Below are 27,444 nucleotides of genomic sequence, written 5' to 3' on the forward strand. Positions count from 1 at the left end.
ATGTAGCCTTAGACAAGCCACTGACCCTCTGCACCTCCGTTTTCCTCTTCCTTACAGTGTTGTAGGGAAAACTAGAGACCATGACAATAAAATTCCTGGCATATGACAGATGCTCAACTAATGGTAGCTAGAATTACTTCTGCAGGTTGCTTGTTTAGAATTTAGGATGGAACTCTGCACAAAAAGAATCTATATTCAGTGGTGGTTAGATGACTAATATAGTCCACAGAGTCTGTTTGACCCACAGAGGTCTGAACCATAATCCTGGACTCAATACTCCCTCCAACACTTACTAGCTGTGGGACCTTGGGAGAGTAACATTAGTGAATCTGTTTCTCTCTCCATAAAAGGGTAATATCTCCATAAGCCATAAGAAAATATGTCTACGAATATCTTTATGCCATGGTCCCCAACACCAGTCTGAAGACCAAAACTGGGATGGCTGCATCAAAAGTAGAATCAGGATGTGCTAAAATACATGCTCCTGGTCCTAGCCCCAGGGATTCTGATTCAGGAGGTCCAGAAGAGGGTCCACAGTCAGCACTGTTAGTAAACACTTAAGTGATTTTGTTGGAGGGCCAGGTCTGGGAACCACTGTTAATGGCAGGAAATGCCACATGAATCCCCTCTGTGACCTCATGTCAGTCCTATATTCTCACTAGTATCCTGCTAGCTCCCTCTCACTCAGGTATATATTTGGCCCATTGGAGAGTTCCTGCAAGTGCTACAGGAAAGCAAAATCTCTTTCTGAGCCACTGCATTTATGTGTTTAAAGAAGATTAGGTCTTATTGGACTCTAAAAGCTAAGTATGATTTCCCAGATTTCAGAACAAAATCTAATCTATTCCTTAAACAGCCAGCTCCTTTGCAAGAATACACTCTGTAAGCCTCTCCTCATTGTATTGAGTCAGTCAATATGAAACTAAGAACCAAGTGGGACTGTAGAGAGGGAACAGGGGAGAGAAAGGTGACCAGGGACACCAACAGGAGGAGGGCAAATTAAAGAAGGCAGAGTGGACTTGTCCCCCCATCCCAGACCACTCACAGCTGACCCTTTCACACACACTGCCCTGCTTGTCAGTGGGGGAGGCTAAGAAGCAGAGATCAGAGCAAGTACAGGGCCTCCTAATCCATAGCTGGGACCCACAGCAGGGTTGCAGGAATGGGAAACCCCAGGTGGCAGGAGCTGGGATGGACCCAATTCCTGGGACCTTTTGGATGTGAGGGACATATATCACTGAATCCAACATATGTCATGAATGAATGAATATATATAATATATAATATATATTATATATATAAAATGTTGGTACAGTTCCCAAAAGGCAAGACTCCCCTGCTCACTCTTACAAAAATCAACAGATACCAACAAAGGCAGGTATACTCAAGAACAAGGATAATATAATGGGGGCTGTCAAATTTACTGGTGTGCAAAGAGCAGCTTTCAAACTATCTTAACCCTTCATCTGCCAAGAGCTTTTTTTAATTGAAATGAAAATCACATAACATAAAATTAACCATTTTAAAGTGTACAGTTGGTATTTAGGACATTCACAATGTCATATAAGCACCACCTATATCAAGTTCCAAACATTTTCATCACCCAAGAAGAACACTTTGTGCCCCTTAAGCGGTCTCTCCTGTTCCCCTTTCTACCACTAGCTTTTTATACTGAGAGGTATATTTTCTCCACAATGAGATTTTATGTAGTCAGTGTTTGAACAAAGCTCCTCAAAGACACAGGAACTGGGTGGGAGCAGATTTCTGAAAATGTCTAAGGTAAGTTTTCCTTTCTCCTGCCCTACCCAGTCCCATGGGAACAGTGCCAAACTCTTACACACACACACACACACACACACACACACACACACATATATATATATATATATATATATATATATATATCCCGGGCCAGTCAGTTTCAGGTGGCCAATGACCACAAGAACAAGAATACATCATGATTGCTCTGAGAGGAACCTCTTTGGTCACCCACAGCATGAGTCACTCCCCGAAATGGGTCCAGACAGAGGTTGGCTCTTACCCGCTGCTTCTCTGGGTCCACATAACGAATGCCAAAATAGTCCTTCTCCAGCAGGCTGTAATAGTTGCAGATGTGGTCAATAAGAAACTGCCCTTTGGTCTCCCTCTGCAAAAGAAGCACATTTAAGTTTCAGCCAGAGCTCATCTTGTACATTCATGTCTAAAATGTGCCTCATTCACACCATAGGTCTGCACTTAGAGAATGGATTAGCTCACTTCAGTTCCTGGAGCAGGGACTTCTAAACTCTTAACTACAATCCACAGTGAGAAATACATTCTCACACTGTGAACTATTACATACACAGACACAGCCAAAGGAACACTAAAAAGAGAGCCAAGGAGACACCAAACAACACCCTGCATAGATGCAATGTACTCTAATATGTTCTCTTTTATTCTGTTATGGGCCATTTGATTTTTCTAAAGCTAGAAAAAACTCAGAACACTGATTTAACAACTCAGTATCTAGTGGAGACCCACTATTCACAAACCCACTCATAATTCCACATACAGTGCACTTGAATGTTTGCCGTAATTGCTCGGTAGGTACTCACTCATTCAGTCTTCATAACAATCCTATGAGGAAGGTCCCCATCTTACATTTAAAGAAACAGAAGCACCGAGAGGCTTGGTGGCCTGCCCAAAGTCACACAACCTGAATATGGCAAGGTAGCATTTGACCCAGGCCACCTGGCTATAGAATCTGGGCTCCTACCACACCATTTTGTCTCCCCGGAGACATGGTGAGTGCACTGCAACTCTGCTGGATGCTATGGGACCTCAGTGAATAGCTTAGACAGAACACCCTGCCCCCCACCAGGAAAGGTGGAAAACCTGCTGCTTTGGGCCTCAAAGCCAGTGCATTACATCCATAAGGGATGTGGGAGATGGTGGGGGTGGGGGGAGGGCAGACTGGGACAGGCCCAGGTGACCTTAGCCAAACTCTCCAGCTGTTTCACATGGGCAAAATGAGTCAGGTTATTTTTCCTTCTAAAATTCTGTGAGAGATTTGTCAGCCAAATCTGATTAAGATGAATACCGTTACCACAAAACCCTGTTAATAGCAAGGACTCTTCCAAGTCCTCATCAAGATATTTGATAAGATTAATTTCTGCTTCAATCGAAGTTGCTGACAGGACCATGGAATATTTTAGGGGTGGAATGTGACCTATAAAAATAAATGAAGAAATTAGAGATATTAAGTGAGCGACTCCTCCAATCCACTAAAAATAATTTTGGAAGAGTTTGATCTGTGTTACAGAGTTATCTTTTCATTAGAAACTACTAACATCAGCTCAGAAAGTTGATGAAAAAGCCACTCACTGGTCTGGGATCCACTGCACTGAATAAAAGACTTGGGCATATAAGCACATTTCGTGATACGAAGCCCCAGTTCTCCTGAAATCACATTGAGTTTAATTTTGAATAAACTTTGAGCCTTTACTTCCCTTCTAAAAGAAACCACCTAACGTAGCTCAAAAGGGACAAAGCATCAAAATGGAATTTGTTTTTAGATTTCTCATTGTTTTTAACCCTGGCTGCTCAAACGACAAGCTGTATCTGGTGACAGCTGAATCTAAGGCCCACGATATAATCAATGGATTTAGTTCCTTTTACAGATTTGCTCCGTAATGCATCCGTAGTTAAGAGGCTGCTGAGGAATCAAATCACGGAACATAACATGCGAGTCTGTCATTCTGCGAGTGGACTGCCAAGCTCTCTGCATCGGGATTTACAACAGTGGACTGCCCCCACCATACGCCAGACAGACAAGATATGTGGGTCAAAGCAATGCTTTGTAATGATGTGGGATGGAGCAGAACTTGACAGTGCCTGACAGCGAGCATTTTGCCCTGAAGATGTACTTAAAAGCACAACCAAGACTTTTTTAAATGATTAAACTCATCAACCAATACCTACTCTCATACTACGGTAAGACCCTTGAGACAAGGAAAGGCCACTGTAAACATGGCGTCGAGTGGAATACAGCAGTGGGGCCTGAAACAGAAATCGGTATCTTCCACAAAAGCGGTTGAGGCCAGTTTCTACACTTCCAGGCCCCCAGGTCCCTGTGCCTGAAAGTGCCACCCACAGACCAGCAATACTACAGAGCAGCACCTCAGCATCACCCAGGAGGGAGCTCATTGCAAACAGTCTCGGGCACAGCTCCAGACCAACTGAACCCGAGGTACATTTCAGCAAGATCCCCTGGTTACCCCCATGTTCGTTCCTTTTGAGAAGCGTGGGTCTAGGGGAATTTCCCCCATGTGTGAGAAGTGCAAACATTCACCTGCCTGCGACATCACTAGGAAAAAAAAAAATCCCATGTTCCCCATGGAGAATTGTCTATTCCTCAACTCACAAAAATGAAAGTGTTTTCCGATCTCAGCAACAGAAATTGCCCCTGCATCTCCAGGCTGCCAGCCAGCCTCGTCATCTTGAGATGCTCCGTGTGGCTGCTTCGTGCCAAGAAAGCCAGCTTACAGCCCCACGTTCTGCTCTGCTCTGCCTGGAAATCTGGACCACGTTCTTCAGGCATTTAACTTCCTATTATGATCATTTCTGTGCATGAAGCCCAGTTCTTATGCTAAATGAAAGACCATCTGGGCCCAGCACCAAGGGTCAGAAGAGCTCACTCAGGGTCGGGTGTGAGGGGTCCAGCTGCCAGTTCCACACCTCATGGCAGGGGAGGGCCTTGGGGTGAACACTGGATCTGCTCCCAACTCCCACTCCTGGAACTCTGTTGAACTGACTCAGATCCTCCACTTGCTTCCTCCCGAGCTTCCTGAGAGTAGAAGCCACTGTTCACCACCCTGCCTGGCACCCTGGAAGTTATCAAATAAATGAGGCATTGGTTTTTCTCATGGAAAACCTGGGGTCTGGGAACAGATGGCGAGCCTTTGGAAGACACTAAAGTCCCGGTGGAGACAGAGATTCCACAAGCATAGTGGAATTAGCCAACTTTCACCCAAACCCTTCAAGGTCTATGTGGAGAAATAGTTATCAAAGATTTCAAGTATAAGGCCTTCAATTTTTAATGTCAAATTTTTGATTCTCCCACAAGACAGCAGTTGTCCTTTCAAGACTCACTGAATGGGGGAGGGGAATTCAAACAGCTAATATAAATTCTTTAGAACTATTACCTAAGTCGTGTTTTATCACAATAGTAGCACATAAGAAAAACATTAGGACATAAGTGTATGATCTTTGCCTCAAGAAAGGGCCTTAAGTACAGACTGGATGCTGTCTCTAAATGAGGTCATCCAGTATGTCTCAGAAATGCACTGACAGCACTGAACAAAGAATATATTTATCACACATGTTTAAATTTCTGTCTCAAGACTACTGGTCCTCACCATCTAAAGCATACCGTGGATTGATTTACAAATACTGTATTAAAATATCGTGAATACAGTTTTTTTCAAGTGTAGTTTTTTTTAATGTGTTAAAAATCAAAACTAATGCTAGTCAAGATGTGGTCTGTAGACTGTGAGGCAATTACTGGTCGTCCATGAAATGTGGAAATTAAGAGTATTTTATTTTCATTGTGTGTGTTTTGGGAAGGGGGGGTGGTTTTGTTTTTTTAAACACCTATTGGGCCAAAACAGATTGAAGGAACAAAAATCTAGTACTGGTCTCTCCCCATCAAGAGTTTGAGATGCTCAGATCCAAACCGCCACCAGATTCTGGGTGCTTCTGGGATTTCTTTATTCCAGGAGCCTCAACAGGTAAAGGGGGCTGGGTCCTCTCTCCACCTTCTCTGCCAATTTTCTGATAATTCTTGGTGGGTGTGTGCATACCCCTGAATTTCTTACAATAATTCCCACATTCTCTCAGGGTCCTCTCCCATAGGTTGGAAAGGAACCTAATTTTTGTAATCACAAACTAGCCTACTTTTCAAAAAACTTAACTCTCCTCCCCACCCTCAAGTATGTACTGGAAAGAAAGAATAGGCCACTGTGTTGGAGTTCTGTTTCCACCACTTATCAGTTGGCTGACCTTAAGCAAGTCATGAAATCTGAGACTTCATTTCTTCTAGTGTAAAAGAGAAATAATGGTAACTTCCAGAATAACCCATTGAGGTAGATTTGAGACTCATTCATGTAGTCGTTAAATATCTATTTTGCAAGACACTGGGACAGAGATTTGAGATAGTGAACCAAACGCAATGTATAATCTCATAGATCTTAAAACTCTAGTTTGTAAAATATGAAAGCATGTTGCAAACTGCAAAACACATACCACAGTAAGAGGTCATGACCAATAATATTAAGAATAATCTGAATCTCAAATCTTCGTACCCAACTTTATAGAACTTTTTAGATACAAAGAAGGTGAAAGGAACAGTGTTTACCTCCCCGCACTGGCCTCTGGGAAAGAAAAAGTGAACAAAGAGACAAAGTTCTCAATTCTGTTGCTTAACTCCTCTTACAACTAATTGCTGATGATGTATTTGCTTCAACTGCCTGGTTCCACTGAAGTAAAAACAACACAATATTTGTCCTTGAAGAAGAGCAAGAGAACTCAATTGGCTTAATCAGACGTGGCTTGTCCAGTGAAAAAGCATGGCAGATTTCAATCCCTAATTCCTAAACCTCTAAGCCAAGCCATTTTATTACCTTTCAGATACTGGTTAGGTGAGGAGGAGAAGACTACCAATCCAAAACTACTTAATGTATGGTTACAAATCAAGGTTTAGAATATGAATAGCTACCTTCAGGAATTAAAGTATAAATCTCGTGATAATTACTACTCATCGAACACTTATCATACACCAAGAACTGTGTTACATTCCTTGTATTTACTATCCTGACAGCCCACTGAAGTAGCTAGTATTCTCCCCATGCATTACAGATTTTTAAAGATCAATCCAGAAATGTTAAGTTTGTTGGTAAGGATGTCAAACCCCGGGCCACCACCTATGCCCAAGGTATTGTAGGAACTCAATTTGCCTCCCTGCCACCATTCTCAATGTGGACACAGAAGAAACAACATAAGAATTTGGGACAGCATCCAGTGCCCATTATTAGAATTTAGACACTGGCAGAAAGGGGCACTGGGTTATCTACTCCAACACGAGGCTTGCAAAAAGTCAGTTTTAGAAAATATAAGCCTATTATAGATTTCATTGGTTAATTACCCAGCATCCATATACCCCTTTGTCTTTCCTAATAGAACCCAGATTTTGTTCAGGTAGGCACACACGCACACACACACACACACACACATAACACACACGCACACAACTACATGCAAAGTCCATGAGCCTCAGGGAGCCAGAACTCACCCCCACCTCCAGGTTGGCTGGTGTAAGGGGAATCCCACCCTGCTTGTCTCATTGGTTCATGAAAGGGCATATGACCCGGTTTAGGTCAATGGGACATGAGCAGCAACTGAGGTTTCTTGTCTTGTTCGCTCTCCTGAGAAAGCTTGAAAAGAGCCTTTTTCTGCCCCTCTGGATGTTGTTATACATACAAAGGTGTGAGGCCTGGAACTGCTGCAGCCATGTAAAAACCAGCCCGAGAATGAAAACACAGGGCGGAGCAAAAATATTCACAGGAAGATCGAGTGGGTGTTTCCACATTACCAAACATGACGCTCACTTTACGTGCAAACTTCCAGGACTGCCAACAAAATTCCTTGCTGTTTCAACCAGTATGAATTGGGTTTTCTGCTCATTGCACCCAAAATTTTCACTCAAGAAAGAAGATGAATCAGTAGGCCCAGCAGGGAAACCCAAGCACGGAGATTATCAACTAATGAACCAAGGAGCGGAGTCCATCTACCAGGTTCTATTTGACCAACAAATTGGTTTTGTATCTTTAAATTGGGAGCCTGCTCAGAAAATCTGGATGCTGGTCACCCTTGAAAAGCTGGACGGTCTGGAAGCTGGACCATGAAGGTCCGCTGAAGCTCAATATCTGCTCCCCTTTCTGTGCAGAGTGAATCTTGAAGTCTTCCACATCTTCCATTTCCCATAGTTCCCTGACCCCGGGAAAATTTTAAGTTTACGACCCTGATCTGAGGCAAATTGGAGGCTTTCCAAGTGTTCGTGGAGTTTTCCTTGAAGGTGCTTGGGGGCATCCTCACAGCCAGAAAAAATCCTCAGTGGACAGAGCTTGAGCTGCTCCCTAAGGCTGTGTAGCCACTGAGGTCCTAGGACCCTTCGGCGGGGAAGAAAGGTCCAACACAGACCAGACACATGAGGGAGGATCACTGGGATGAGGGGAGTAGACAACAACTACAAGAATCAGAAACACAGGGCGCCTGAGTGGCTCAGTCAGTTGGGCATCTGCCTTTGAGTCAGGTGGTGATCTCAGAGTCCTGGAATCAAATCCCCCCATTGGGCTCCCTGCTCCATGGGAGCCTGCTTCTTCCTCTGCCTCTGTCTCCCCCTCCCCCATCTCTCATGAATAAAGAAAAATCTTTAAAAAAAAAAAAAAGAATCAGAAACAGACCCAAGACACTGGGAATAGTTCATTCTGGGGCAGGCAATATACCCCCCAGGAATCCTCTACGACAAACAGAAGTGGGATTACCAGACCTTGTTTTCTGGTAATTGAGGCTTAGAGACTTTTGTTCAAAGAGCCCTGTTGCTCAGCATCCTACGTTCACGTGAGTTGCTCCTGACAGGGGCAGCCTGCACGGATACCCATTTGGGGAAGAACAGAATTGTCAGTCTCTGCTGGTTCTATAACAGGGAAGGAAGAATCCAATTCCCAGCTTGATACCTAGAAACTCCAAAGGGGCTTCTAGACAATTATAAGGCCCTGGACAGCAAACCGAATGCTTGGTTTGCTGCCAGGAGTAGATCTTCTCCCTAGAAGTTGCATTTCTTTTGTGAATTAAGGTTCTCAATCCATGGATTTTCATTGGCAGATAAACAGAACAGTAACGAGAAACTGGTGAACTAAATAGTTTTGCTTCTATTATCAAGGACAAGCATTAATTAATTTAAGAAATATTGTGGCCTGGGGCACCTGGATGGCTCAGTCAGTTGGGTGTCTGACTCTTGGTTTTGGCTCAGGTCATGATCTTGGGGACATGCGACGGAATCCCACATTGGGCTCTGCGCTCAGCACAGAGTCTGCTTGTCCCTTTCCCTCTGTTTCTCTCCCATTCACTCGTGCTCTTTCTCTAAATAAAATCTTAAAAAAGATATCGTGGCTTGATTGAACGTTTTTATAAGCTCTGTTTATATCTCTGCTAAAAAACTTCAAGCATATATGCATAAATGTGTACGTTTTGGTATGGCAGTCACCAAAACAGAGCATTTCTTAAGAGATTCACTTTTATAATTGGATTTTAAATAGCAAGTATTACTTTGTTAATTGTTCCTTCTCATTGCAGACAGTAACTGGTATTCGATGGTTGGCTGGGACATTCATTCAGAAAATGGCATTATCCCAAGACAATGAGGAAAGAAGTAATATTAAAGCGGTTTAAATAGGGAGAGATGTAAAGAAAGACAAGAACAGAGGGACCCCTCATAGTTGAGACTATTAAAAGTTGTTTTGATTTGGTGGGGAAAGTGGTGCTGGGAAAACTGGACAGCTACATGCAAAAGAATGAAACAGGGCCACTTTCTTATACCATACACAAAATAAACTCAAAATGGATTGAAGACCTAAATATGAGACCTGAAACCACAAAACTCCCAGAAGAAAACATAGGCAGTAATCGCTCCGATATTGGCCATAGCAACATTTTTCTAGATAGGTCTCTTAAGGCAAGGGAAACAAAAACAAAAATGAACTATTGGGGCTACACCAAAATAAAAAGCTTTTACACAATGAGGGAAACCATCAACAAAAGGCAACTAGCCAAACAGGAGAAGATATTTATTTGTACATGATATATCTAATAAGGGGTTAATATCCAAGCTATATGAAGAATGGCAACTCAACACGATAAAACCCCAAATAATCATTTTAAAAATGAGTAGAGGAAGGGCTCCTGGGTGGCTCAGTTGGTTAAATGTCTGCTTTCAGCTCAGGTCATGATCCTGGGTCCTGGGACTGAGCCCCATGTTAGGCTCCCTGCTCAGTGGGGAGTCTGCTTCTTCCTCTCCCTCTGCCCCTCCCTGCTGCTTGTTCATTCTCATTCTCATTCTCTCTCTCTCTCTCTCCTCCCCACAAATAAAATCTTTTTTAAAAAAGTGAACAGAGGACCTGAGTAAACATTTTTTCAAAGACTTACAACAGACCGTGTTGCCAACAGATACGTGAAAAGCTGCTCGACATAACTCATTATCAGTAAAAATGCAAACCAAAACCACAATGAGATATCACCCCACACCCTTCAGAATGGCTAGAATCAAAAAGAAATGACAAGTGTTGGTGAGGATGTGGAGAAACTGGAACTCCGGTGCACTGTTGGTGAGAATGTAAATTGGTACCACTACTGTGGAAGGTCCTCAAAAAATTGAAAATAAAATACTACATGACCCAGTAATTCCACCACTGGGTATTTACCCAAAGAAAATGAAAACACTAATTCAAAACGATTCATGCATCCCTCTGTTTACTGCAGCATTATTTACAGTAGCCAAAATATGGAAGAAATCCCAGTGTCTATCAACAGATGAATGGATATTCATCTACTGTGTGTTTTCGACATCACACACACACACACCATAAAAAATGAGATCTTGCCATCTGCAACAACATGGATGGAGCTAGAGGGTATTATGCTAAGTGAAATACAGTGAAATAAGTCCGAAAACTATCATGATTTCACTTATATGTGGAATCTAAAAAACAAAAAGCAGAAACAGACCCCATAAATCAAATACAGAGAAACTGATGGTTCCCAGAGGAGAGGGGTGGATGGAAGGATGGGCAAATGGGTGAAGGGGAATGGAAGAAACTCATTTCATAGCTGAAAACCTGTAAGTCACGGTAATGAAAAGTACAGCATGGGGAATACGGTCAATGGTATTTTAAAGTAATGTTGTACAGTGACACATGGTAGCTACACTTGTGGTGAGCTGAGCATAATGTATAAACTTGTTGAATCACTACGGTGTACACTTGAAACTGTACTCTTGTGTGTCAACCATACTTCAATTTAAAAAAAGTTGATTTGTATTATTCAAATATTTTCAGATATATAGAAGGTAAAACCAAGGTTTTAGGAAGCTGAAGTACCTAATTCTGAATATACAACTGCTATAGAGTAATTGTAGATTATGGCTAAGATAAATGAAAATACAGGCTAGATTGATTAAGGGCATTTTTGTGCACAAGAAATAATCATAAGTTGGGGGAGGGGAGGGCATGGTTGGAACTGTAGCAGTGACCTGAAAACTAGAAAATAACAAAACCACTAAAGCCAGACACTCATGGCAGTGAGGCAGGCAGGGAATCAATAGCTTCCTGAAACTGAGTATCTGGCTGCAAAAATAAAAGGCAAAACACAAGTGGCCCACCTCACCCAATGAGGCTCATTGGCAGAGAGTCAAAACCCAACTGCTGATCAAGGCCCTGGTGGTCCCCACACCTTCTGAAAACAAACAAACAAACAAACAAACAAACAACAACAACAAAAAAAAAACAGAAATACACTGCCATCCTCACATCTAGAGGCTTAATAGTATCGAGACTGGGGAAATTTTAAGAAGCCCTAAGGAAGAAAAAACAAACAAAAAATAGTTCATCCATGAAAAGAAGCAGCAGCCAGAACAGGCTGGCCGCTTTATTGTCTGGTTTCTGAATGTGTCTTCTGAAGGAGTGCCATAGTCAAATAAACAGGCAGGGTGCCCTGGACTTGGTAAGGTTTCCTTCTCTTTGCTTTTCTTGGGGGTTTTGGGTTTTGTTTGGTTGGTTTTGCCTCTGTTACCTCCCCTGTTCCACAGCTTTCATTCTAAAGGATAGGCTGTGTGTCCACACTTAGTCATAGGGCCATTTATCTTCTGACTGACACACAGATCCATCCCAATGCTTGATAAATCATATTTGATGTTTTAGCTCTTAGACATTTCTGCCACTTCTCTGTGCTCAAAAGATTTTTCCTTCCCCCATTTTTTTCTTCTTCCCATTTTGGGGTTCAGTGTCCTCGACAGACCCAATTCCTGAAGGCAGTCACTTCAGAATAATTTTAGTCTTTCAAGTCCAATCCTTTCTTCAATGTCAATGAAGTCTTCCCCCACCCTTCATGGTACAGAAACCGAGGCTCAGAGAGCCTAATTAACTTATCCAAGATAAACACAGCTAGAAAATAGCATAGTCAATATTTAAACCCAGGTCTGCTTAATTCTATTATACCCAAAATTTCAAATAGTTAAGAAATAACTGGATAACATCAACGTGGTACCATCTATAAAACCTTACATTTATCACAGTTAATGGAGAGAAACTAGATGCTTTCCTCCTAAGATCAAAAAAAGGCAAGGATACTCCCTCTCACCATTTCTATTCAATATCATACTGGAAGTTCTAGCAAATGCATTAAGGGGCAGGGAGGCATACAGATTGGGAAGGAAGAAATAAAATTTTTTTTATTTGAAGATTACATGGTTGTTTATGTACAAAACCCAAAAGAATCAACAACAAATTTCCTGGAACTAATAAGTGATTATTGCAGGGCTGCAGGATACAAAGCTAATATACAAAAGTGAATAGTTTTCCCGTATTATCAGCAAGAACAACTAGGAGTTCAAATTAACAACACCATTTACATTAACAAAATGAAACCCTTAGGTACAAACAACAAGTATGTACAAAATCTATGTGAGAAAAATTATTAAATTGTGATGAATGAAATAAAGACTAAATAAATGGAGAGATGTCCCATGTTCATGAATAGGAAGACTCAATACTGTTAAGATGTCAGCGCTTCCCAACTTTAACTATAGGTTCAATGCAAGCCAATCAAAATCTCAGTAATTTATATAAACAATCTGATTTTAATGTTCATATGGAAAGGAAAATATCCAGAATAGCCAACACCGTGTTGATGAAGAACAAAATCAGAAGACTGACACTACTCAACGTTCAGACTTACTATAAAGTTACAGTGATTAAGACAGTGTGGTACTGGCAAAAGAATATACAAATAGAGCAACAGAACAGAACAAAGAGTCCCAAAATAGACCCACACAAATATAGTCACAACTGACTTTTGACAAAAAAGCAAAGGCACGTCAATGGCGAAAAAAAAAAAATTTTTTTTTTCAACAAATGGCGCTGGAACAACTAGATAACCAAATGCCAAATCATCATCATCATCATCTAGACACAGACATTATACCCTTCACAAAAATGAACTCAAAATAGATCATAGACCGAAACGTAAACCACAAAACTGTAATACTTCTAGAAGATATCATAGGACAAAACCTGGGTGACCTGGGTTTGGCAATCACTCTTTGGATACAACAGCAAACCATGAGGAAAAAATTGGTAAGTTGAAGTTTATTAGAATTTAAAATCTCTGCTCTGCAAAGAAACCATTAAGAGAATTAAGAGACAAGCCACAGACTTGGAGAAAGTATTTGCAAAACACACATTTGACAATGGACTCAAAGAACTCTTAAGATGTGACAATAAGATACAAACAACCCAATTTAAAAGTGGGCAATTTTAACAGACACTTCACCAAAGAAGATATATAGATGGCAAATAAGCATATGAAAAAATGTTCCACATCGTAGGTCATTAGGGAATTGCAAATTGAAACAATGAGATACCCACCACATACCTATTGAGTGGCTAAAATCCAGAACACTGAAAACACCAAATGCTGACAAGGATGTGAAGCCACAGGAATTCTCATTCACTGCTGGTGGAAAGTAAAATGGTACAGCCACTTTGGAAGAAAGTTTGACAGTGTCTTGCAAAACTAAACACAGGCTCAATCCAGCAACTGTGCTCCTAAGTATTTACCCAAATGAGTCAAAAACTTACGTCCACATGGAAACTTGCATACAAATGTTTACGGCAGTTTTATTCATAATTGCCAAAATTGGGAGTAACCAAGGTGTTCTTTAATAGATGAATGGATAAACAAAGTTGAACATTTATACATGGGTTATTATTCAGGGATAAAAGGAAATTAGCTATTGAGCCATGAAAAGAAATGAAGAATATTTAAATGCATATTGCTAAGTGAAAGAAGCTAGTGTGAAAAGGTTACATAATATGGCATTCTGGAAAAGGCAATACTACAGAGATAGTTAAAAAAAATAAAAGATCAGTGGTTGCTGAGGTTGTGGGGGTAAGAGGGAGATGGATAGGTGAAGTACAAAGGATTTTTAGGGCAGTGAAACTATTCTGTAGGATACTTTAATGGTGGATATAGGACACATTTGTCAAGACTATACAACAAAGTAAAACCCTAATATAAACTACGAACTTCAGTTAATAATAATGTATTAATATTCATTCATCAGTTGTAACAAATGCACCACACTAACCCAAGATGTAAATAATGTGGGAGAGTGGGGGTTGGCAGGAAGGGAGTAGATGGGAACTGAACTTCTGTTTGGTTTTTCTGTAAACCTAAAATATTCAACACGTTACCTTAAAAATAAGGAAGAAAAAGGAAGAAGCCAAAAAAACACCTCAGAGGATATGAACATAAGAACTGCAACTCTTAGGGTGCCTGGGTGGCTCAGTTGGTTAAGCATCCAACTCTTGATTTCGGCTCAGGTCATGATCTCAGGGTTGTGAGATCAAGCCCCATGTCAGGCTCTGTGCTGGGAGTGGAGTCTGCTTAGGATTCCCGCTCCCTCCGCCCCCTCCCTACCCCGCCCCCAGTCTCTCACTCTTAAAAAAAAAAGTACATACATGTATATACATATGTATATACACATACATACACACATATACATACATACACATATATACACACATACATACATATATACATACACACATATATATATCAACTCAGGAGACAAAGAAAACTCAAGAAAATGTTGTAATTATCCAAAATAAAAGTGGACACAAAGATACTTTCTTCCATTATTTAGTAGTCAAAGGGGGAAAATACATTTAAGTGATCCCTCATTCTGGTAGCTGAGACGAGATTCTAAGCACACTACTTTCATAAGCAAATTGTCTACATTAATCAATACTTCCAAAATTTAAATACATCTTCATTTAATATCTGCTTTTTTTCCTTATTCTAGCCTATGACCTGCAACATTTATTTCTCTAGCAGGCACCGTGAAATAGATAGCCCAAGCCCTCTGGGCCCTGCAGTCTCCCTGAGCTCCATCAGGGAATAGGAGATGCTAATATCACCTCTTCTTCTCAGATTGGAATTGGCAGGCATTTGCTTAAAGCCTCCTTAGTTCCTGGCACTTTGGACCATGTTCTATTTTAAATTACCTCAACTATTCATCTGATTTAATCCACATGAACCTGAGGAGCTAGTTGCCTTTCCATTTTCTAGGAGAGGAATATAAAGCTTAGAATGGTTGAGCAACCTGCCCAAAGTCACATAGCAAGAAAATGGCAAACTTCAAGCTTGAACTCTAGCCTTTCAGAATCCAAAAAGAGAAGACTAGAATTATTAACAGTTAAGGAAAAGCACTAACTTTCATATTAAGGGCAGAATCACAGAATGTTGGCATTGGAAGATACTATGGGAAGAATCTGCTCCAAACCCCTCATTTCAGAAAGGAGAAAACGGAGACCCAGAGGGGTTGAAATACTTCTGGAATGTTAACAAATCCAAATCCACAATTCAGTGCTGAAACTGAAATTTACAATCACGAGTTGGGAGTCAAGATGTATCAGTCAGGATAGGATTGGTTAAGCTGCAGTAACAAAGAACCCCAACATGTCAGTGGGTTAACAGCACTTAGGTTTATTTCTCACCTATAATACATAGCCAAAGCCAATTGGCAGGGGAGAGCCTTTCGCCTCCGAGCTTAGGGATTCAGAATGATGGAGGCTTCCTCTTGACAGCAGTTCCAGCTCTCACCACAGCAGTGGGAAGGGAAGGTGGTAAATCCCACACTATCTTTTAAACATATGTCACTTCAGCTCATTAGCCAATGCAAGTTAAAAATCTTGCCCGACTTTAAAGAGGATAAGGAAATGAAATTCTACCATGTGCCCATAAGGACGAGAAAAAGAAGGTTTGTGAAAATTCCTATACCTATCATACAAGGGCTGGTCCAACACTTGGCTTAATTAGCATAATATGCAAGATTTGCTCCTCTCATCCCCACCCCCACTGAGTATTTTTAAAATACTCACCTGAAACAATAGTAATGCCACCCACTTTACAATCCTCACCAATTTACCTGGGCAACTCTGTTACAACAATTCAGTGAGTTTGGAGTCCATGATCTAACTGCAATCACCTGCTGACCATAGTTTTAAAACCTGAACATACAGAGCTCCAAGAAAAGTACGGCAATAGTCGATTAGGAGTTTCCATTCATATACAGGGAGAACAAAGAGATCATTTCTCTTTATGAAATTTTTAATGTACCCAAGAACTTAATACAATAGAATTTCTCCTGAAACTGTATACAGATGTCTGCACTGAGCTCAACAGTTAAAAACAACCAACCAACCAACCAACCAACCAACCTGGGTCCCATTAAACATAGAACTCCTTCATAGTCCCATCTGTCAAGAGCCTTGGGAAGAAGGACCCCTCAGTTTCTGAGCATAATCTGAGAGAGCAGCTCTTGGCCCATCAAAGACGGTGAGGTAAAGCAGCCAAACAAGAATTGTTAAATGGTTATGGAGAAATTCAAAACCGCTTGCACAGTTAGCTAAGCTTGCTCGGGGTGGGGGGGGGGGGAGAATGCCTTCAACCTAGGCCAATAAGAAAAGCTAAGCAGGAAAGCAGATTCATTCAAGAGAAGATTGTTCACGTGTAGCCCCAATCCATCTACGGGAGCCCACACGCTCAGTTTGCACAGCTCAGACACATTCAGCAAGGAGCAGGTCAATAGCAAAAGTATGTAAGAACAATTCAATTCTTCATTATTAGTTTTCAAGGAACATTTCAAGAGCACTCAAGGGCGAACCCACAACATTTCTCTGAACACCTTCAGCCTCCCTAAATTTTTTTTGTACCTTCCAGGTGCTGTGAAAAACCTTACCCCCAAAAATTCCTCCCCAATGCCAAACCCACAAGACTTTACGTCCCACTTCCTGGTTCTTCCCTATTAAGATGTAGGTTAGTAGCGTTATTTGCAGCAAGAAATCCTCTTCTTCAGGAAAGAGGAAGGAAGGAGAAGCTCAGAAGGCCAAGGCAGACGGGTGGCTTGAACACTCATGCGTACAGAACTACAGAGGTAATGTGGTTTTGAAGGGGCGCTCTGCAATGGCCCAAAGCATGTCACTGTCCTATTTGGTCATGCTTGCCCAAGAAATTTTTTTTTTTTGAAGATTTTATTTACTTGAGAGAGCACTTGCGCACACATGCACGCGTGAGGAATGACGAGCAGGGGGAGGGGCAGAAGGAGATGCAGATGCTCCCTGCAGAGCGGACAGCCCAGTGTGGGGCTGGATCCCAGGACCCCAGGATCATGACCTGAGCTGAAGGCAGATGCTTAACCGACTGAGCCACCAAGGCGCCCTGCCCAAGGAACATTCTGATAAAGTTAAGGCGGCCAGGCATCGAAAGAGGAGATCCCACAGGACAACAGGTTAGTCCCAGGAGGTCTTCTATGTTGGCATAGATGTCTGGACATGGCCACCCCACAGGAAATTACAATTCAGTGTGAGAAGTAGGATGGCAAGGTTGCAATCGTAACAGGCACAACAGCTACAAATTACTGAGTGCCAACTATAAGGGAGGGCTCCTGCTAAGCACTGCACAGAGATTATGCCATTCGCCCCTTCCAACAACCCCAGCACCAGCCTTATTTGGGTGGATGACCTTCCAGAAATGTAGGATTTCCACCCACCTCCATTCCTAATTCTTCCAAGCTGCATTTTTTCCCTCTGAAATTCTACTTCTTATTCTGGCAAAAGAGCAACCCGTCATGGCTCTATAATTTCTACTTTGTGAAAGCCTGATGCCTCACTTCAATAGCATCATTCTCGAAGATTCTCCCATCAGTAGTCAGGCCATTAGCTAGTCTGTAGCCCACATAGCCTCTGAAACAACCCTCTGTGTGCTGCGGGGATTCCTGTGCATGCGTGCATGTGTGTATACACACACACACACACACACACACACACACACTCCAGAACCATTTATCACAAATATTTAGAGACTGGAAGGCGTAGGCTGGGTTCCCCAACTATCACACTCCCCCTTTCTTCAAGTGATTAGTCACAAAGGAGCAAAAACATCTCGGTTATATTTACATCTCTTCTGACTGCACAGCAACCCGAGTCAGGGGTGCCTTGCTTTTTATGAAACTAAAAATACAGAGAACGCTTGATGTGAATTTTAACAACCACTGTCATCTATTACAAACCAGCTTTCATCTTTAACTCTCTTCTGCCTTTTTCCCCCTACTCTCTGCAGCAGACAGGGGCTTCCTGAAGGAAGGGAAAAAAATCAGATGCAATCTACCAGCACTTCATACTCAAAGAACATTTTGGTCCATTGTTTAGCAGTGCACAACACAGAGCCTGACGGCACCGTTCTCAACGCATAAGAATGTGCTCAAACACTTGCTCAAAATGGAGCAGAGAAGTGAGAAGCCCGCTTCAGGGATTCACTCTTAAGAAGGCATGTGAAGATATTCAAGACACAACATAAAAATGGGGGAGAGAATGATTTTAATAAAATTCCTATTTTTACATATGTGTGCATATTTATATACACATTTACATAAACAGACACAAAGAATAGAGACCAAAAGGCTAAATGTTGATGGTGATTATCTGTGGAAGAGGAGTTATTTTTAGTTTTTCTTTGTGCCTATTTGCATTTTCGTTTTTTTTTTTTTTAAACAAGTAACAACTATTAGGTTGGTTATCAGTGTCATGTATTTCTTTCTGATCGTTTTTAATCACTAAGGTTTAATCTCTGGTTTACTCTCTGAGGGTAACATACAGACTATCCTTCCACAGGCCAATGGTTACAAGTATCCCTAAGACTCACAAACCAGAATCCCAGTCATTATCATGTTCCAGAAGTCCCATCTCCTTCTGCCCGAGAAAGAAAGCAGAGGCTGGGTATAATGAAGACGCTTGTGATTTTTGAAGTCTGGTACAGGCCTTCCCTGCTTCTACCAACCAATGGCCCTGGGCCAATGTGCAACCTTTCTGGGCCTCTGGGTACCCAGGTGTGCAAAGGTGGGCTGGCCCAAATGATGGCGAGCGTCCATCCCAGACCTGAGCACGAGCATTTCTGGGTTTCCACACTGCCTTCTCTCAGAGGGCCACTCTGCCTTAGCGTTCATGACAATTCGTTTGCATCCAAACACAAATTCGGGGTGGGGGTGTGGCTGAAAGTGGGAGGAGATGAGGAAGCGGCAGCTCTGGGATAAGGAGAGAGGATGTGGAAAGTGTCCATCACCCCTCCAAGCCAATGCCTGCAATGAGGGTGGGACAAAGAGCTGATGGAGGCGTTTAGCTTGGCAAGTTTCTTGAAAGTGGGACAGGGCTGCAAGATTGGCTCTTACAGTCCTGATGAAAATTCTGCCAATTTTGCTCAGTCACAGATGAAATCAGACAGTAACTTATGTTTCATTTTACATGGCCGATTTCTTATCTTTTGCTGCAATTCTACCACATTCCATTCCACACCCCCACCCGCCACACACACACGTACACGCACACACATTGAGAAGCTGGCTGTAAGGCTTCTGCAAGGCATCCAGGGTTAGGAAGCAGAAAACCAGATGAAAAGCATAGCTTAGGAACTGCACGCAGCATTAGCCTTCCTCGAACACAGAACACAGTCCTTCTCGGTTTCTTCTGCCTCCAGTCACTGAACAGTAACTTTCCCTGCTTCCCTCTACTTCCCTCCACCTGCCACCTCCTAGCTCTAAGAGGAGCCTCCTAAGCTTTCCTCACCATCTACATATCTAAAAGTTGGAAGAGGAGGAGGACGAAAATCAGAGACCACCAGAGCCGGGGAATTTTTCATGATGAACAGAAGGGTCTTGGAAGATGAGTCTGGAAGCCTTACTCTGGGTCCAGGGCTCCACTGAAGAGTATATATACATATGCTTTGTGGAAGCGAGATGACCAGTACCCCAAAGATTCTACCTAGGCCCCCTGGGAGGGAAGAAAGCCCCCACAGGGAACAATTGACTGTCAAGATCCAGAAAGGAAGAGGATGTAGCTTTACTCCTGCAAGCCAAGGAAAGATCCTGGTGAAAACCCTCCCAGATCAGAAGGCATCTTTCAACCCGTGAACACTGCTCCTCCAAGTTATAAGCTGCACCTACCAAAAGTGTCTTCCTTGGGCACTAGACTATGAACAGAATGGCAACGGGTATCTGTGTGATGGTCAGGAGATATTCGCCAATGTCAGTAAGGACATCCTTCACCCAAGAGAACAGGTGAATCCAGCAACATAAGTCATACATGTATTATCTGTACATAAGCAGATATGTATTATCTGCTGCTCAAGCAGCTGAATTTTAGCATATTTTCCATGTTTTCCTCCAGTTCGTTTTATCCCTCGAACACTCTGCAAAATACTCTAGCACCATGCATTCACGCATGTCATTCCCCTGCACGAACAAAGCCCTCCCCTCTACCTACCCAAATCCTGTTACGGATCTGTTCCCCTGCCCGAGCCAGAGAATCTGCTGCCCTCCATCCCAGCCCTCACAGACTCCTCCCACCCTCAAGGACATCTCCGCCCTCCTCTGGAAACTGATGGAATGATGCCTGGTCCTCAGCGTGGTCATGTGGTAGTGTTCAACTCTACTTTTATCACTTTCCTCAAGCTTAACCTCTTCATCTTCAAATTCTTCCTTGGGCCTCACAGAATAACTTTCATCGATTAAATGACTCAAAATATTAAGTCATAATGAAATACTGTTTTTTACCTCCCAACTTCATGAAGCCAAACGAAATTCAAAAAACAGCCGAGATCGCAACAATGGAATTATATCCTAATAGAAGTCAAAATGAGAGCGGGTATTAGTGAAAGTTTGGAGCTATTTAGGGAATTTTTTAATCCCTAATTTTCCTCCCCTTACCCAGACTTCTTTCCCCACCTCCCTCCCCTCCCCCCCATTAGGAGATAGCAGTCCCTACAATCCCTAAGCTCAGAGGGTATATGTGACAGAGTGGAAATTAACAGTTGACGAGACCTCCTGGATTCTGTTTTCACGTCTTTAGACCCACTGACCTGAACAGAATAGGAGTGTTCCAGTTATCTGTTGCTACATAACACGCCATTCTAAAACCAGGATCTTAAAACAACGATTTTAATATTATTTCTCATGGTTCTGTGTATCGAGGAGCTCAGCTGGATGGGTCTTGCCAGGGTCCCTGACGCTGTGGCAGTCAGATGGTGGCCATGGCTGGAAGCATCTGAAAATTTCTTCGCTCACATGCCTGGTGCCTGGGCTGGCTAGAAAGATGGCGCTGGTGAAGTCCCTTTCTACCTCTCTCCTTCTGTGTCCTGCCGCCTCCCCTCTCCACCCCTCGCTCCCTCTCCTCCTCTCCTCTTTCTCTTTCTTCCACACAGCTACTCCACATGGCTGGCTTGGGCCTCCTCACAGCATGACCATCTCACAGAAGCCAGACTTCTTAATTGGTAGCTTGCTTCCTCCAGGATGAACGTTCCCGAAGGGCCCAGGCAGAAGTTGCCTTCATGCAAATGTCACTTTTGCTACATCCTGTTACAAGCAAGTCCTTAAGGCCAACCAGACTCAACAGGATAGCAATTAGCTTTTCCTTCTCAATGGGAGGAGTAGCAAAGAATTTATATCTATCTTTAATCTATCACAGGGTAAAATGAGACTTTTTCCAGATTAAAAAGAAAGGGAAATGCTCTGTGGACCTGGGCTTGCTCCCTGCATATGATCTGTGTTGGCAGAAAGAGATCAGGAAGGAAAGGTATGGTGTATCTAAAAAAACACAATCATAAGCATACGGCTTTCTGGTCTCACCAGGTTGCCATGTCCTAAGAATATCTACCAAGCCCAAGGGACAAATGGATACAGACATTATAGCCAACGATGAACATTCCTCCCCAAGTGGGGGAAAGTTCAGGCAAGACCCATGAGGAACTTCCAACTACCCCAGCAGGTTGGGAGATTTCCATAAAGCAACCTAATTTTGATGCCGAACAGAGTTGCCATCTCTCTTGCAGCTTCAGTTTGGGGACGACACTTGGAATTAGACCCCCAATTTTCTTTCTCCCAACTTGACTCTTCAGTGAAGAGGCATTCTGTCCCTCAAAATTGAGCCTTCTGATTATCTCTTTTCATCATGATTACCTGAGCAGAGTTTAACTACCCACAGGCACCCTCGGGCACAATCCACACAGTAGCACAGCAATTCAAAGCTCAACCAATTCAAGTGCAGAGAAGACAATGAAGGATCCAGAGCTCAGTTTGGAGATGGATTTTCCATCTCCGAAGAGAAGGAAGACGCAGACCCAGCTAGAACCAACACAACGCCCGATCCATTGCTCAGAAACTCCCCGGAGGCACTCCAAGAACTCTCTGATAAATTACATGCCCCACTCAGTAATCAGTCCTGTGTGGGTCAGCAGCACACATGGGAGTGCAAAGGCGATGGGTCTGCAGGCCTGAAGGTTGACTCCCTCTTTGCCAGGATCCCAGAAAGTGGCTCCCACAGAGGTGGAAAGCTGAGCCCAAAGGCCATCAAAGGACAGCGGAGGGTGCTTTGCACGCAACAGCCAATATGGGACGAGAAGCTGGGCACGTGGAACCGCATGCCCCCCACCCCTGATTTTACATCAAACGTTACCAGCTTGAGAAGATCGGCTGCCCCTCTCTTGCTGCCGTCAGCTTGTACCTTCCTCTCTAGTATTTCATACCAATGGACACCCATTTAGTAAGTTGCTCTCTGACCGTGGCTTTCTGCCCTGTCACCCAACTCCTGCCCTCCTCGGGGGGCTGGGGGGGAGGGGAATCTCTCCATCAGCAAACCTCTACCTGCTTCTTCTCATGTTCACTCTTTGAAAAAGAACTTTTGTAAAAGAACACTGGCCACAGTGTATACACTTCTATACAGTGTATACAGTGACAAACCATCTTGTTTCTCCGTAAGAGCACTTTTTTTTTTTTTTTTTTTTTTTTTTTTTTTTAAGATTTTATTTTACAGAAAGAGAGCGCACAAGCAGGGGGAGCAGCAGGCAGAGAGAGAGGAAGTCGTCTCCTCACTGAGCAATGAGCCTGATGTGCGACTCGATCCCAGGACTGCGGGATCATGACCTGAGCCAAAGGCAGACCCTTAATCAGCTGAGCCACCCCGGTGCCCCAAGAGCACACATTGTTAGTGGCACTGTGCTTAGCCATTTACATATGTAACTTATCCAATCCTCTCAATCACTCCTGTAGACAGCACTGCTTTCATCCAGTTTACAAATGGGAAAACAAAGGCTCAAACCCATACAAGTTGGACCCAAGGCAAACACCTTTCTGAGCCTCTCGAAAGCTTCTGCTCTTTCATATTGTTACAGGTCCTCGAACGGTGTGCACACTTTGAGAACATTTTTTCAATAAGCTCTTCTGTTACCCAACCAACCATTCTCTCTGTTTTCCTGAGTATTCACTGGCCTAAGTATAAAAGGGAGAGTGCAAAATTAAGGGGTAGGTATCTGACAGCCTCTCCTCATCTCGTTCTACCACACCAGGGACACATTAGCCAGGGTCTTACCGGGATTTGGGGGGGGGGGTTGTTTTTTGTTGTTGTTTTTGTTTGTTTGTTTTTTAACCAGGATCTTCCCTTTCACAAATAGAGAATTCAGGGTTTCCTGCTTCTTCCAACAGATTTGCTCCCCACCACAGGCCAGAATAATGAGGCCAGGGCAGCCCAGAAGGGCAAGTTGCTTAGTAACTGGAATCACATATCCCCGTGTCCCAGGGGCAAATGGTACCTTTTGATGACCCTCCAGGGATTTCTAGAACATGATTCTTAATGACACAGCTCCTTGCTGGGATGCCTCAGAAGATTTGGGGCAAGAGTGAAAAATCATCTTCTCACCTTCCTCTAGGGCTGTAACATCACCTGCCTGTTAGAGGCCTAGCTTATTAGAAGAGTCAATTCCCAGCTGGGCCTAAGGCTTCAGGCCATTTCCTCTTTTAACAAAGTCATTTTGGAGTAGGTAAGATGAGGCTAACCATAATTTCAGTTAATATATTACAGAATCAACTTTTCGGTGCTAGTGCATTTCCCCTGTGCAAATGCGTTCATTCTCTTCTGGAACTGACTTCCTGAAATCTCTTCCTACGTAGTCAGTCCCTACTGACGCAGGGAGGAAGTGGCTAGAGAGAAGGATCTGGAAGGTCTGTTATGGAGACCTGCTCTGTGCAAGCCCTGAGCTAGGTGCTTCACCTGCACGCCATCCCATCTAGCCACAACACTATGAGGTAACCTCCTGTAACACTTGAGGACACCGAAACCCAGGGAAATACTTGGGGAAACCCCCCCAAGTTCCAACAGCTAAATTTCAAGCTCCAGTTTGATTTAGTTCCAAGGTCTGTTTCTTCCATTCCAGCATGCCATCTTTTTACACGCATCCAAAAATTTCTCAGGAGTGCAGGGAGGGAGGAGGGGAGGCAGGCTACAGTTTTAAATGAGATGATCAGAGTAGGCCTTGTTGACTGGCTGACATTTGAGCAAAGACTTGAAGGACATAGAGGCATCAGGAGATGAAGGAGGGATATGCATCAGAGAACACACAGGGCAGAAGTGCTAAGGCTGGAGTGTCGGGATGGGTCGGAGGAACACTGGAGAGGCTGGATGGAAGCTGGAGCAGAGCTAACAAAGGTCAGGAGTAGAGAAGGTCAGAGAGGTGAACACGGCCGGGTCCTGCAGGACTGAAGAGAACGCAGGCCCTCGTCGGCACCAAATGGTGCAACGACTCCCGACTCAAGCTAACGGTGACTTCGAGTAGTAACTGCCAATTCCTTAGGGAGGGAAGGGGGAGGAGAGGAAGTCCTCAGAAGTCCACACCACTCCTCTGCCACACAACCCTCTGGAAAACTAGGTGGCCTTTTTGTTAGGGGAGTGGAGATGTGCTAGGAGGGATGGCTGGGAGTTACAAACCCGGGTCTCTTAATTTCATATCTTAGGGGAGAAGCACGCAGTTTTAGACAAAACTTTTGCACTGAAACTCACCGTTCTACATTACTTCTCACCTGCATATCTGGTAGCTAGACATGTCGCATGGATCCTAGTTTAATAACCAATACAGCTAAAAGTTGAACTCCTGGAAGCGAAGAGCAGAACAGTGGTTGTCAGGGGCCGGGGGCAATGGGGAGATGTAGGTCAAAGGGCACAAACTTCTAGTTACAAGATGAAGAAGTTCTGCACACCTAATGTACTACTGTGTTGTGTACTAGAAATCTGCCTAGATCTTAAGTGTTCCTGTCACACACACACACACACACACTCTGAAGTGATGGTTGCGTTAATACTTTATATGTGTATCAAAACATCACAGTGTACACTGTAAATATATGCAATTTTTGTTAATCGTACTTTAACAGAACCAAGAAAAACATTTTTAAATGACTGTGATCTGCCCTGGCCAAAAGTCTGCTTCAGACATGTGGTATTTACCAGAACGATGCGCCCGCCCACTCTCTAGCTTCTTTCGGTTCTCCCAGAGCATCCATTTAGACCATCAGAAATCCATAGGCATAAACATTACCGTAGCTTCTCTCAGAAGTGCCTGCACTAATCTCAACTGGGTGAGAGAGAATTCCTTGACTCTTAGGGAATGGCAAAAGAAATAACTATTCGAGATTTCTAGATCCCCTGCCAGAATGCAGCTAAAGAGTGTCCACTACCCAATGCCTTTCATAAGACGATATAAATAATTCTTCCTGAAGAGACAAATGTAGTCCTAGCAGGAACCAGGCAAGAGGACCATGCAAAGAACTGGGATTCCCTTTTTGCTCTGGCTTCCAGAAAACGGAGTTCAGGTTTGTGCTTAATAACTTCCCATCCCCCCCCCTCTCTCTCTCTCTCGCACACACACACCCCCGAAGGCAAATCTATAAAGACAGAAAGTGGACTAGTGGTTGCCTGGGGTTGGACGTGGGAAGCAGGAGGACTGCAAATGGGCATGAGGTTTCGTTCCCGGGTGATGAAAATGTTCTAAAATTTGATTGTGGAGATGGCTGCACAACTTTAAACTTACAAAGTCACTGTACTCTTAAAATGAGTAAATTAAATGGCATGTAAATTATACCTCAATAAAGCCATTAAAAAAATCAATCCAAGATGGATCATAGACAAATGTGAAATGAACAATAAAGCTTAGAGAAGAAACTATAAGACACTATTGTCATGACCTCGGGTGTAGGCAGAGATTTCTTAAACAGTACGCTAGAAGCACTAAGCACCTAATGAAAACAATGATAAAATGGGCTTCATTAGAACTGAGAATGTCTGTGAGACCAAGGACATCAATAAAATAAAAAGGCAAGCCACAGGCTGAGGAGAGAGATCTGCAATATTTACATCTGACATAAGACCTGTGTCTAGAACGTATCTTTAAGACACTCCTCCAAGTACAGAAAACAAACAACCCAATTCTAGAAAAGCAACAGACTTGAACAGGTGTTTCCCAAAGAAGATATCTATTTGGCCAACACACATGAATAGGCATACAAATGTCACGGCTATCTCCATTCCTAGTTCTGGGTCCCTAGGACTTTGTTTGTTTAATGGTGTTTATCTCTATGTCTTGATATTCTTATTTGCCAAAATCCAAACAGGAAGCATATGGCACAATTTAAAATATTTCAGTAAGCTTTCCTTTCCAAAGAAATGGATTATAAGAGTGTGAGCTGGGGAGGGGGGGGCACATGGGTGGGTCAATTGGTCAAGCATCTGCCTTTGGCTCAGGTCATGAACCCAGGGTCCTGAGATTGAGCCCCACATGGGCTCCCTGCTCAGTGGGGAGTCTGCTTCTCCCTCTGCCCCTCCCCCCCCACTGTGAGCTCTCGCTTGCTCTCTCAAATAAATTAATCTTAAAAAAGAAAAAGAAAAAGAATGTGAGTTGATGTAAGGGCATCACCACAGGTAGTGTCGGAACCAGGTAAGGAGCAACAAAACGGTTATCCCCAACAGACACAGACGTGTGTGCGCACACGGACACACACGTATAAAGGGATGAAGAGACGTCCTGGGATCCAATAGATGGTGTCCTCCAGAAGAAGGACCTCAGAAGAAGTAGCAACCATGGATCTAGGAACACCATGAGCCCGAGGCCACCTCATACCTTACTTCCTGGAAGGAGCCAGGGAAAAAACCAGTCCTCACTCTCTCATCCATGTGGCCTCCAATCTGGGGCCTCCACTAGTCA

The 27,444-nt window shown here is 43.2% G+C and overlaps 1 protein-coding gene across 3 annotated transcripts in view; it reads right to left on the reverse strand.

Annotated features, from left to right (window-relative positions):
* The window catches only part of FRMD3 (FERM domain containing 3), a 295,847-nt gene that overhangs the window by 145,273 nt on the left and 123,130 nt on the right, over nt 1-27,444 (reverse strand). For all 3 annotated transcript variants that reach the window (XM_044391132.3, XM_026518786.4, XM_057305659.1), the window contains exon 2: nt 2,042-2,146. In XM_044391132.3, coding sequence (XP_044247067.2) covers nt 2,042-2,146 — 105 coding nt within the window. The remainder of the gene's footprint in view (nt 1-2,041; nt 2,147-27,444) is intronic.

Source organism: Ursus arctos, unplaced genomic scaffold (assembly GCF_023065955.2).
Source record: "Ursus arctos isolate Adak ecotype North America unplaced genomic scaffold, UrsArc2.0 scaffold_33, whole genome shotgun sequence".
Taxonomy (NCBI): Eukaryota; Metazoa; Chordata; class Mammalia; order Carnivora; family Ursidae; genus Ursus; species Ursus arctos.